This window comes from Meles meles, chromosome 7 (assembly GCF_922984935.1).
Source record: "Meles meles chromosome 7, mMelMel3.1 paternal haplotype, whole genome shotgun sequence".
Taxonomy (NCBI): Eukaryota; Metazoa; Chordata; class Mammalia; order Carnivora; family Mustelidae; genus Meles; species Meles meles.
The window spans coordinates 105,827,314-105,840,419 of NC_060072.1; the positions used below are offsets into that span (position 1 = coordinate 105,827,314).

Sequence of the window (13,106 nt, forward strand, 5' to 3'; positions counted from 1 at the left end):
TTAACATTGTTGAAAATACACTTACTTTGCAAGATAAAAAGTTGGTTGCCCTGTATTGTCTCCCAAATTTGGGGGCATTTTTGCAAGACAGTGAGGTCCTATTTTAGGGAAGCTGGAAGCTCCTGCTTTTTCCAGCTCAGATGTAAATGAAGGATTGTCACTTAAAGACACTGTCATGGAGTTCCCAGCTCCGCTGATACTAGTGATTGTAGGAAGCCTACTTAGAGCCAAGTGCTGCATACGACAACAGCATAGACTTAGTTTGGAATTTACATGCCTCTCAGGGAGAACAAATGAAAATTTCAGATTGTGTTAAGTGTTGGTTTTTTTTTTTTAAGATTTTATTTATTTATTAGTCAGAGAGAGAGCACAAGCAGGGGGAGTGATGGGCAGAGGGAGAGGCAGACTTCCTGTTGAGCAAGGAGCCCATGCAGGACTTGATCCCAGGACCCTGGGATCATGACCTGAGCTGAAGGCAGATGCTTAACCAACTGAACCACCCAGGCATCCCTGGATTGTGTTAAGTGTTATGAAGAGTATGTGTGTGTGTGTTGTATCTTGCAAGACCTCTCTGAATAATGATATTTGAAATGATTACTGAAGGATGAGAAAAGCTAGTTATACAAGCATGGGGAAGAGCATTCCAGATAGAGGGATAACATATATAAAGACTCTTAGGTGAGGAGGTTGGGATATTCATGATCCTAGAAGATGCAAAGGTGTAGATTGTCAAAAGCAAGGGGATAGTCATAGAAGACAAGGTCAGAAAACTAGGAACGAGCCATACAGGGCCTTGTAGAACGTGTTAAGAAGATTGGATTTTATTCCAAATGTAATGGGAAGCCAAAGCAAGTCTTATTTTTAAAATTTTTGTAAAAGTATTATTTTTTAAAAAGCAGGATAGTTCATCTACAATAAAATACATAGATATTAAGTATATAGTTTGATGAGACTTGATAAATGAATAAGTCTGTGTAACACTAAAATAGTAATGTGAAGAAATGCACCTAAAAGGCCAATGGGGAAGAGAAAATAAAATTCTAAACAAATAACTTGATTAAACCAAAAGAATATAGAAAAGCATTAACAATAGAACAGATAACAGAGAAGACAACAAATAAAATGAATAGCAGAATGGGAGATATAAACCCAAACATATCAATAATTACATTAAATATAAATGGGAAAACAAAATCCCAATAAAAAAATGGAACTTATCAGTCTTGGATAAGAAAGCAAGACCCAGTTAGTATGCTGTTTATAAGAGATGCACTTTCAATTCTATTTATCTATTTATTATTTTTTAAAGTAAGCTCTATGCCTAAGGTGGGGCTTGAACTCAGGACCCCCAGATCAAGAGTCGCACATTCCACCCACTGTGCCAGCCAGGTGCCTCAAGATTTATTTTCACTTTAAAGAGATGGAGACGGGGTACCTGCGTGGCTCAGTGGGTTAAAGCCTCTGCCTTCGGCTCAGGTCGTGATCTCAGGGTCCTGGGATCAAGCCCCACATCGGGCTCTCTGCTCAGTAGGGAGCCTGCTTCCTCCTCTCTCTCTCTCTCTCTGCCTGCCTCTCTGCCTGCTTGTGATCTCTCTCTGTCAAATAAATAAAATATTAAAAAAAAATAAAGAGATGGAGAGATTGAAAATAAAATGATGAAAAAAGATAATGCCAGTCAATGCTAAGAATAAAAAAGTTGTGATGGATAATCTAAGAGACAGACTGTAAGATGAGGAATGTTACCACAAATAAAGAAGGTTATTTCATAAAATGTCATAAAAGACTACTATTCATAAAAGACTACATAAAAGAAGGTTATTTTATGAAAGACTACTCTGAAGACACAAGAATCCTAAATGTGTATACATCTGGTAGCAGAGTTTCCAATATGTGAAGCACAAATTGACAGAACTAGAAATAGACTTATCCACAACCATATTTCATAATTCTAATATTTTTCTCAGTAGTTGATAGAACAAGTAGGAAAAATATCAATAAAGATATAGAAGATTTGGAAAACTATATCCACCCACTTGACCTATTGAGAATAATAGACTGCTATACTCTCAAAGCGCAGAACACACAATCTTCTCAATGCACATGAAATTTTCACCTATCTGGACCAAATTCTGGGCCATTAAAAGGTCAATATATGTCAAAATTTTGAATTTTGACATATATTGACCTTTTAATGATTAGATTGAAATTAGTAATAAGGTATTTGGAAGCATGCCCCACCACTTGGAAATTAAATAAAATATGTTAATTTATGAATCAGAGAAGAAATCACAAGTGAGGGTGGAAAATATTTTGCCATAGAAAATTCCAGTTACTCCAGAGATTACAATATGCATCCTTGACTTCTCATGGTCTACCTTGGTTTGATAGTAAACACTTCATGTATAATGTACTTACCCCCCTATACTTTGTGCTATTGTTGTCACATTGCTTACTTCTACATGAGAAATGAATTCACAAGATGTTCTTTTTGCCATCCAGTGCCTTTCAACAATTGTTTAAAATATTTTGTCAAGAGTTTATAATCATTGTCTATAGAGCGTCAGTCCAATATAAGCTGTTCTGCCATTACTAGAACAAGAATTCCATGAATGTTTTTTAAGCAGAGGAGTGACATGACTAGACTTATAAGAAAGTCTTTCTAACAGATGTGTAGAGACCTATAGGATCAGTACAGGGGCAAGAATGGAGGTAGAAAGACAAATTAAGACTGTTACCAGAGTCTAGAGGTACATGATGATTGCTTGGACTAGGTGATGACAGAGGACATTGGTCATGACAAGTGGCGGTTGAGTCAGAATTTTTGGCAAGATTTGGTGATGGGAGTGGGGGAACGAGAAAAAGAAAGAAGTTAAGGATGACTCCCAAATTTCTGGTTTTGAGCAACTGGGTAATGAAGCTATTTACCAAGGTAAGGTAGGACAGGAGAAGGATGAAATTTGGGAGAAATATCAAGTTGCATTTTATGAATAAGTCTTGAGAAGATAAGATAAATAGTTGTCAAATTAAGCAATTGAATTTGTAAGTCTGGAGCTCAAGGGAGGGGTCTAATTTAGTAGGTCTGGCTGCTAGAACATGAGCAAGATGTACATATGCGGAGGGAAGGAATGCCATCTAGGGGACTGAGAACTGACAAAGGTCAGCCAAGAGTTGAATGTTAACTTTCTGAGCTCTGGGTGCAGCTGCTGGATTGGAAAGATCAGAAGCTAGAAAAGTAAGCCTCCTTATGATGGGGTGTTCTGGGGGGTTAACCAAGGCTGATTTTTCTCCTGGATACAGGGTTACAAGGAAGAGAAGAACCAGGGCGAATGCTGTGGGAAATGTCTGCCTACGGCTTGTACCATTCAGCTAAGAGGAGGACAGATCATGACACTGAAGGTGGGAACAAATTGAACTCATGTCACCACCTGGTTTCCTATTTTGGCATCTCTTCTTCAAGAAAGAAGGACTAAGTTTGGGTCAATATCAGCTTCCCACCCATTTCTGATTTTATAGAAAAAAGATGGATAGCCTGTAGAAGGTACAGAATTTTCTCTTTGATTTAGTAATTTTTTCACTCTCCTCGACCAGAGTGTAGTTGGCGTAAGGCCTATGGTTTAGAGTTGGTTGATCTTTAAGATTTCTTCCAGCCTCCATTGTCTATAAGACTGATGGGCAATCAGAATGACACAAAGTCTGATCTATGAGAGTGTAAATTAGTTGTTAGGGCTGGGTGGTGGTGCCTGGTTCATCTCTGGTTCAGTTATTGATTTGCTAGTTTACCCTCACTATGTCTTAATTTTTTAAACTTCTAGGTGGTCAGAAGGGTTTGGGGGAGTTCTCTGCATTTATGCAGCCCTATTCACAATAAATGAGCTGGGACTCTACTTCTGTTGTGTGCTCTGGGTGTGGAGACCATAGATAGACTCAGTCTTGCTCCATAGTCCTCCAGATTGTTTCAACAACTTCAAGGAGTCATGGTCATGGTTTGAAGTGCCTTTGCAGACCAAACACTGTCTTCAGATTTGCTCTACCCATTTCCCCTCTTTGTTTTCAGCGTGATGAGACACTCCAGGATGGCTGTGATAATCACTTCTGCAAGGTCAATGAGAGAGGAGAGTACATCTGGGAGAAGAGGGTCATGGGCTGCCCGCCCTTCGATGAACACAAGTGTCTGGCTGAGGGAGTGAGTAGTTGAAGCTCAGGCCCTAATTTCCTCTTGACAGCTCTATCTTTGACTCTAAGAACAGAGTCCTCTGAACAGTATGGTCTTCCCTGACATGATGTCCCAGTGTCCAAGGAGACCCCAGACCTAGTTCAAAAATCCATGAGGTTTCAATATCAAAGCCTAGTGGAAAGACAATATATAAGCACTATATGGTGCTTTCAATAGATACTTTTCCCTTGGGGAAGACTGAATCTGTGATCCTCGAATGGGAGGGTGAGAGATCAAATGAATTCTAGTCCCTCCTGAGAATGATGGTCCTGGTGATGCAACTGAGAGAGAATCTAGAATAATCAGTATTGTTCCAGCCTGGTCAGGTAGGGTGGTCAGTCTGCTTTCAGCTGTGATGTCAGTGCACATTTTATGTCTGGGGACTGAAGCTCGGGGCTGCGAGGCCAGAGCCAGGAACTGGCCGGGAATGACCTGGAAGCTGTCTGTTGTGTCCTAGCTGTGCCTAATCTGGGTTTTTGCTCTTTTCTTAGGGGAGAATCATGAAAATTCCAGGCACCTGCTGTAACACATGTAAGTATATTACATGTATAAGTATAATAGCTTGTCCCTTGAAATCTGTCAGACCAAGTCCAAGGGCTGTTATCTTTGGAGGAAGCTTGTCTGGAAAGATCATTCTTAATCACTGGCCAATCACTAGGTTCAGTTCTTCAGGGAACCGCCACCCTCCCTGAATGTTCTTAGACTGCCTACTCCTCAGATCGCCTTCAAATCCCTGTGAAGCAGGCTCTTCCCCTTTTCCAAAACTCCTAACGCTTTCTATCCTCCTACCTGCTTTTTTCCCTCCCAGAGGCAAGGGTGGCTCATAGTCCCATCCTGAGACAGTATCTTCTTTTTCCGGCCAGAGCTCCTCGAAGAAAAGCATCCTTGATCCATAATCTTGGCAGAGCAGACACTCAAGACACATGTATTCTTTGAGGGTCAGACAGCCACCTCCCAGAGAAAGAGAAGCCACAGGCTAGCTGACATGAGCTCCCACCACAGGTTGTGAGGCCTGCAGACGCAGAGACCACAGAGTCTTCTCAAGAGTTCAGAAGACTTGTCTACATTGATTAACCTCCCCTTCTTCACTCTCGGCCCCTCATGGCCTTGCAGTTGTGTTCTGCCAGTGGGTCCTCGTAGCTCACAGCAGGCTGCCAGTGCCCATCAGACTTTAATGTCAATGCACATTCCTGTGTTCACGAGACAAGTAACTTTCTGAATCCTAGTGCTAGTGCTGTGGTCTCTGAACATAGACTATTTTTTTGGTTTTGGTTTGGTGCTTTGTGTTTTTTGTTTTATTTGGGGCTTTTGGGCCCATGTTTGGTATTGGGTAAAGAAAGGAGGAGTAAAAGGATGAATACCTTCGGTGCCCAATCATTCATTTTCTTCCTGATGGCTCACTCTGACAGTCCCTGCAGTTGCTGTAAGCAGGTTGCTGATCGAGGAAACATGCTCTGAAAGCTACTCTTTCTGTGATTCCTATCTGCATGAGTTTCAGAATGCTGAAGTCTGGAAACCATCAGGGAGCAGGAATTCTCTCTGGGCACATTTTGCACACAGAATTTGGTCAAGAGACAGTTATTTGCCAAACTAGCAGGGAGGCAGCGAGGGGCCTGTGTTGGTCAGTACTCTCAGGAGGGTGGAGACCCTTCGAAAGGGGAGGAAGCCAGGCTTGGGGATTTAAATCTACAGTGAGAGAATATAGCCTGTTGGCCTAAATATATTTTCCTTATTCATTCTTTTAATGTGGTTGGCAGACTTTCACTGTAAAATAAAGTTATTTGGAAATTGGGAGGCAGGCTAATATGTAGTTAGGGTTGATTTAGTTTGGGAGCCATTCAAGAATGGAAGAGTTCCAGTGTTCAGATGGGGAATGGTGAACTGGTATTACATCTTAGAATTATCAGTGGGCCAGGCAGAGGTTCAGATCTGAATGCCACTAATCCTCACGTGCCAGAGACCGGAAACAGCTATTCCCAAAGGGAAGACTCCATAAGGGGTCCTAGGGATCCTCTTAGTCCCCTGTGTGGTTATGACATTTGCCTTTCCTCTTTTCCAAAGGCAAAGATAGATGTTAGTTATATTTATTGGCTCCTTCCTTGCCCATTAGCTTCCGGATATAGTTTTAAGCATAAGGAGATTGCTCCAGTCATTATGGTTTTTAGAGTCTACAATTACATAAAAGCAAGTCTCATCCATCTGTATCACCAATGCACAGTGATAGGCCAGGCTCCTCCTGCCATTCAGATTGTACCACTAAGTGAGTTAAACCCAGCTGTAACTATTACCTCTGAATCAGAGGGCCAGGAGTTGCAGAGGTGAACTAGGATAACTAATACCCCCCCGCCACCGCAGCCGGCTTCAGTGATTTGGTTACTGTGAAACTGACCTTTTTCCAGTGAAGTGTGGGAGATGGGCCAGAGAGCTTTCTATGGAACCTCAGCCAGGCCCACGTCCCGTCTCTCACCTGTCCTGTAGGTGAGGAGCTGGAATGCAAGGATATCACTGCCAGGCTGCAGTATGTCAAGGTGGGAGACTGTAAGTCTGAAGAGGAGGTGGACATTCATTACTGCGAGGTAAGGGGGTCCTGGCTGCAGTGAGGCTGGGGTGGGGAAGGTTAGAATTATGTTTCCTCATCAGACATGCATAGAAATTGGAGCTCGTGGGATTTGGGTTAATAGGACCATAAGGATAGGGGGCATGTCAGACTTTCCTGAGGTCTGCCTTTGCAAATTGCCTAGCAGGACCCTTCAGTGTTGCAATGCCAACCCCCCCCACCTTGTTCCGTCACAGGGTAAATGTGCCAGCAAATCCTTGTACTCCATCGACACGGAGGACGTGCAGGACCAGTGCTCCTGCTGCTCGCCCACGCGGACAGAGCCCATGCTGGTGCCCCTGCAGTGCACCAATGGCTCCGTGGTCCACCACCAGATCCTCAATGCCATGCAGTGCCGGTGCTCCCCCAGGAAGTGTAGCAAGTGAGGTCGCCCCAGACCCTGCCGTCGCCCGCCTCACCTGAGACTGGACCAGCCAGCGTGCTGCTCTCGCTGCTCCTCCTCCTCCTCCTTGTGCTCCGCTCTGGAGCCGTCCTGAGCCCACAATAAAGGCTAATCTCTCACCTTGCAAAACGCTGGTGGTTCACTGCCTCTTCCAGGCCCAGATGGCCAGAGGAGAGGGGGCAGGGCCCAAGCTCCGCATCTTGTTCTGGGGGAGAAAGCACAGGCTCCATCCGAAAAAGCATTCCAGCCCCAGGCATGGCCGGCCTCTGGGAAAAAATGGTGTCTGCCTCCATGGGGTGGGGAGAGGATTGTCTGGGGCAGGACTTCTCAGAACCCAGCCCAAATCTCCAAAGGGATTTGCTCAGAGCACTAGTTCTCCAAGCTCTGGATCCAAGGGCTTCTGAACAGAGCAGAGGGGTAGGCCACGGAGCCAGGCTCCTGCCAAGGCAGACGTGGTCATTGCCAGTGTGGCTGACCTTGGGATGAAGGAACTTGAGCAGGTGTGCAGGGGTTTCTCCAAGCCCTTGGTTCCCTAAGTTCCCGTGTATCCTCGGATACATTGAGGACTGAGGGACTGGAAATGGGGTGCTGGCAGGTACAGGAATAGGGGCCCATCCAGCCAAAGCTCAGCCCTGGGGGATGAACCCGACTTGTGGGCAGGCCTGGGTTCTACACATGGCCCTCGTTCTACTTTGTGGCTCCCAATAAGACCATTAGTGGTTCTCGGCCTTAGTTTCCTCGTCTGGAAAATAGGAACATTAGTCTGAGTCATAAGGTTGAGAGTGTCAAATACAACTGAAAGTCTGGGGCAAACTGTCAATTGCTCTTTAATAACATAATAAGTGGCAAGAATAAAAATGAGGGGAAATCAAGGCTCCAAGCGGGGGAACAAGTGTCTTGTCAGTGGCAGAGCATTAGGGACTGACTGTATCCTGAGGGGAGGAAGAGCTGAGTTTCTTTTGGGCTGTGTGCTGGATGCCCAGGCCCTGTCGGTTCCAGTGCCATGGAGTCAAAGTTTAGTGGAAGGACAGAGATAACGCCAGACTTCACCCAGTCCCCAAACCACTAACTGGTAACGTCACTTTTTTTTTTTTTTAAAGATTTTTATTTATTTATTTTACAGACAGAGATCACAAGTAGGCAGAGAGATAGGCAGAGAGAGAGAGGAAGGGAAGCAGGCTCCCTGCTGAGCAGAGAGCCTGATGTAGGGCTCCATCCCAGGACCCTGGGATCATGACCTGAGCCGAACGCAGAGGCTTTAACCCACTGAGCCACCCAGGCGCCCCCAGTAATATCACTCTTAAGGAGAGATTGTCCTTCTTTAAACTTTATGTGAAGAGTTTATGTGTATAAGCTGGCAAGATGGCAGAGACTCTAGCTGGGGAAAGAAGACCCATGAATATGAAGGGCATACCCTGGGTTTGTAACAGGAATTTGATGGAGAATTGATTTTCATTCCAGATCCTTTTAACCCAGGAAAGCCTCTACTCACTGGAAGGGCTGGCTGGTGGGGCTGGAAAGGATTTATACATCATCCAATCCACTGCTCCCCACCCCCACCTTTACAGAGAATAAAAACAGCTCAGAGGACTTGCCAAAGGTCACACAGCTCCCGGGTGGCAGGGCACATTCAGAACCCAGGTGCCTGACACCAAGGCAAGAACTCCCAGGTCACTCCACTGGAACCACGCTGTCCCTGTTGCTTATAGGGCAGGTCCTTGCTGGCGTGGAAACCAGGGACTGCTGCGTTTGTAGGACTCACCCGCTTCCGATGCTGTGGGGAATCACACGGAGGGGACATACGCTACAGGCAAACAGCATGGATTGTGTTGAGCAGCTTTGGTGGGGGGTTAGTCAGCAGAGGAAAGGAAGAATGGATAGAAGTTTTATATAACTGCTCAATAATTTACAGATTGTCATCTGTCCGTCCATCTCCAGGCCTCCAACTCTGAGTAGCCTCTGAGGTCTCTGTAGGAAACCAGATCCCGGGGCAGGGAATTACCTATCTCTCTTCTTACCGGTCGCCTAACACTCTACCTGGCGCTGAGGTGTTACTGGAGGCCTCTTGGCCCCAGAGAAACTCAGCAGGGAGGCTACCTCTCCAGCATAAGGCGTCAATTTTCCAATCCCCTATGCCTCCTAGCCTGAATTTCTCCTCAGATTTACTGATAGGACAATTCACAGCCAAGAAAAAAGCCAAATCAGAAAAGCTGTATGCTTTGATTTTTAAAAAATGGCAAGGAGCAGGAAAAGGAGGCTGCTGACTGAGAAAGCCCCAGTGTGTGTGTGGGGGGGTGTCTCGGGGCTTTCCCTTCCTCCAGGGGTTTAACAGGACAGGGTCTGCCTCTGGTCTCAGGGACACCTCCTGCTTGTCCTCAGAGCAGGTGACATAGAGTCCCCCCAAGGTAAGCGTTTCAGGGAGAGTCTCAAGGAGAGAGTATACAGGGGAGAAGGGATTAGAAAGTGCAGGAGGAAGAGAAGAAAGGGAATGGATCAAGGAACCAGGGTAGAAAGGCTTCCAGGGTTCTTGGTCTTGAAAAGACACGGAGAACGGTCACTGGGAGCGAATGGGGACAAGGCCCTTGTCTGGGAGGGAAAGAAGCAGAAGAGCAAAGCGTTGCCGTGGACGCTGAGCAGGCTGGCTGCTTGGGGATCCCGGCACAGCTCTTAGAGGCGAGATGCTTGAACTTTTACACTGTGGTCTCATCTGTCAGACGGGCACAGCGGCAGCAACTGCCTCACAGGGCTGTGTCAGAATCAACCAGTCCCCCGGGTACAGCTCTGAGAGGGACAAGGAAGTCCTGAATAAAGGTTAGCCCCCATCACTCCTCGTGGCCCCAATAAAGCTCTGGACTGGGATCTCACACTTCTGGTTTTCCTTCTGCGCCGCCCCTGACTCCTCTGTGCTGTGTACTCCCCCTCTGCTTGCCCTCTGACAAGCAGGGAGCAGTCGCCACCCGCCTCCCTTATCCGTGCGGGAGACAGGATTCCTCACTTCACACTGAAGAATAAATAGCATACTTGACCTTAGCAGAATACCCTTTCCCTCGTTTGGATCCCTGTTGTTCTCGAACTCGTGGAGCCTTGGGGCGTCTGGGAGTTGCCGATTCCAGCGCCCAGAGCGGCGCTTCAGAGGGTCTTCCGTGTCTCTGCTCACCGCGGGCACCTGAACCCGGCGGAGAGACGGCGCCCCTCGAGTGCTCTGGGATGGAGCTTCCAGACTCCCTCCTCCACCATGTCCCGGTCCCGAGCGTCTCAGAGGGACGGGCCCCGTAAGACTACCTCGCCCTCCCTCTGCCCCTCGCAGCCCCTCTTCCTGTCCTCCTGTCCCTTGTACCTTATTCCACCCCTTCCGCCCCTCGGACTCCCGGGGAGGTGGGGGCAGCAGGTCGCCGGGGCGAGTGCGGGCCGCCGGGCGAGGGGAGCTCGCAGTGCCCGGGACGGACGGGGCGGCGGGGCGGGACCGCAAACTACTCAGCCGCACCGCGCGCGCCACAATCCGGCCAAACGCGCACCCCGACCCAGGTTCGGAGGCCCCTCCCCGGCTCGGGCAGGGCCGGCAGCTCCGCCTGGCTCGCCCCTCGGCGTCACCAACCCCGGCGCGGCCGGGACTCGGGCCGCCCGCGGGCGCACTCCTTGCCCACGTGCCGCTCGGCGCGCCGGGAGCTCCCGCTCGAACCCTGGCGGCTGGGCGGGCGGCGCGGGGTGGCGGGCGGGGGAGGGGCGGGCGGGGGGCGGGCACGTCCGGGCGCCGCCAAGCGCCATGGAATTAGCCCCGCGGCGGAGTAAGCCCGAGCGGACGCCGGCGCCGCCGCGGGCTGGTTCGGCTTTCGTGTCCGGCGTGCCCGCGCCATGGCCGCCCCCGGGCTGCGCGGTGAGTCTCCCCTGCCCCGGACTCTGGTCCCGGGCGTCCGGCCAGCTGTAGGGGGGAGCGGGGCTGCGAGGGACGGGGCCGGCATCCTCACTCCTCGCCTCTGGGGCCGCTGACCCCACGTGAACCCGGAGAGGGAGGTGCGGGGCCCTGGTCCCTTCCCCGCCGCGGTCGGGGAGCTGAGGGACGCCGGAGCAGTTTTCCACACAGTTATTATTAGTATTCTTTATTTTTATTTTTATCGAGGAGAGAGGAGGCAGGGCAAGAGGCGGAGGGTTGGTGCAGCGGCTTTTTGGTGATTGATGACCCATGCTTACCTCTGCGTTTTGGCCTCAACTCATTACTAGTCGTTAGGTGTTTAGTTGAGCTTATTTGGGGCAAGCAAGCGGCTGGGGTTTAATTACCAAGCAGTCTGCTGAGTATGGAGGTTTTAGATTCATCCCCAGCGACTTTGACTTTGGCTTCCCCAGGGTGTCCTCAGGATTTCAGGAAGTCTCTCCCCCCCACCCCAAACCTGCCTTCAACAGGGGCCTTTACACCCCAGGGTGCAGGGCCACACAGGCGCCCCTTTTCTTAGAGGGAAAGCAAGTGCAGATGGACTTCCTGGGAGGGGAATATTATCCTGCCGCTTCTCTTTCAAGTTATACTGAGCGGCACTTGGGCCGGGTTGACCTTGCCTGCAAAGGGATTATGTTGAGTGTCTTTCTTCGGGTGGTTCTTGAGTGAGGCATAAGGCTCATTGGCATAAACTGTGAACCAGGAGAACTGAAAGGTAGGTGTCGGTTACAGTCCTGGAGATACCTCCGGAACCATGTGGACCCTGGGTGGGGACACAGCCCAAAGGCAAGTGGCAGGTGTGGGGAGGATCTTAGACCAGTTGGAGGGAGGGGAGGCTCTCCTAGAGGACTATGGTTGGTATTCTGGGTCCCTCTACTCTCCTGGAGTTTGTTCTCAGGACCTGACCCCAGAGCCCTGGCCCATCTATCTGGGTCATCCTGGCAGACATTTGCTCCTCTCACTGTGTCTTGCCACACACCTGTCATTTTGGGAGGCAGAGACCTAATGGGATGGTCCTTTCCAGCAAGCTGTAATGCTCTCTGAGTTGCCTGGATGTGAGAACCTGAGCTGCTTTGATGGCTGAATGAAGTGGAGGTGTTAGGGGGAGCGGTGGGTTCCAAACACCAACCTCAGGTTCTGGTCTGTTCACTCTGTGTACCTTCTCTGCCCTCGTCTGTGGTAGGGCAAGGCTCCAGGACATGAGGCATAGGGCCTGAAGTGAAGCTTGTCTTTGATTTAATGAAGTGAGGACCTGATTTTGTGGAAATCCACCCATCTGTGAACTCTTTCTGCTGGCCGAGGGAAACTTGTCCCACCCTATGTGTGGCATTCTTAGAGCACGTGGAGAACAGAAATTTGACCACTAGACATAGGGATCTTGCTTCTAGTTGCAAAATAGACTCGGTCTCCATTTGTGATCAAGTGGTTAGGTAAGGCTTCTCTGCAGAGATGAGTTTGAACAGAGATCGTGCTGAATGAAAGAACAAGCCTTGCAAATATCTGGAGAATGAACTCGCAAAGGCAAATATAGGCGAAAGACCCTGCTGCAGGAGTGTGCTTGAGCTGTCCAAAAAATAGTGGAGAAGCCAAGTGCCTGGAGCAGAGAGATGAAGAGGGAGCAAGAAGGAGCCAGCTCCCGCAGAGTGTTGTAACTCAGGCTACCTGTTCTTGGCATTCAGAGAAAAGGTAGACTAATATTCATTAAGCATCTACTGTATCCAGACTCTGTGCTAGGTACTTTGCCTCACAACAGCTTTATTGTTGGTGTTCAGTCCATTTCATCGAAGAAGAGCCTGAAGTTCAGAGAGGGGCAGAAATAGGCCTCTTACCTTGTGTTAACCCCCGAATAATCACGGAGGGATAAAGTTGGAATTCAAACTTGTTTTCCCCAGCACCTCACCTTGTGGCTTTTGCTCTGCTCATAAGAAATCATTAGAAGGAAGTGTAGGTACCAGCAGGTGGGGTG

The 13,106-nt window shown here is 48.5% G+C and overlaps 2 protein-coding genes across 2 annotated transcripts in view; both read left to right on the forward strand.

The window, feature by feature from the left end:
- VWF (von Willebrand factor) overlaps window positions 1-7,341 on the forward strand; it is a 135,935-nt gene extending 128,594 nt beyond the window's left edge. The window contains exons 48-52 of the mRNA XM_046011417.1: window positions 3,298-3,396; window positions 4,055-4,183; window positions 4,705-4,744; window positions 6,692-6,789; window positions 7,007-7,341. Coding sequence (XP_045867373.1) covers window positions 3,298-3,396; window positions 4,055-4,183; window positions 4,705-4,744; window positions 6,692-6,789; window positions 7,007-7,195 — 555 coding nt within the window. The 3' untranslated portion in view covers window positions 7,196-7,341. The remainder of the gene's footprint in view (window positions 1-3,297; window positions 3,397-4,054; window positions 4,184-4,704; window positions 4,745-6,691; window positions 6,790-7,006) is intronic.
- A 3,621-nt stretch (window positions 7,342-10,962) lies between these two features.
- ANO2 (anoctamin 2) overlaps window positions 10,963-13,106 on the forward strand; it is a 352,603-nt gene continuing 350,459 nt past the window's right edge. Inside the window, exon 1 of the mRNA XM_046012406.1 lies at window positions 10,963-11,086. Coding sequence (XP_045868362.1) covers window positions 11,065-11,086 — 22 coding nt within the window. The 5' untranslated portion in view covers window positions 10,963-11,064. The remainder of the gene's footprint in view (window positions 11,087-13,106) is intronic.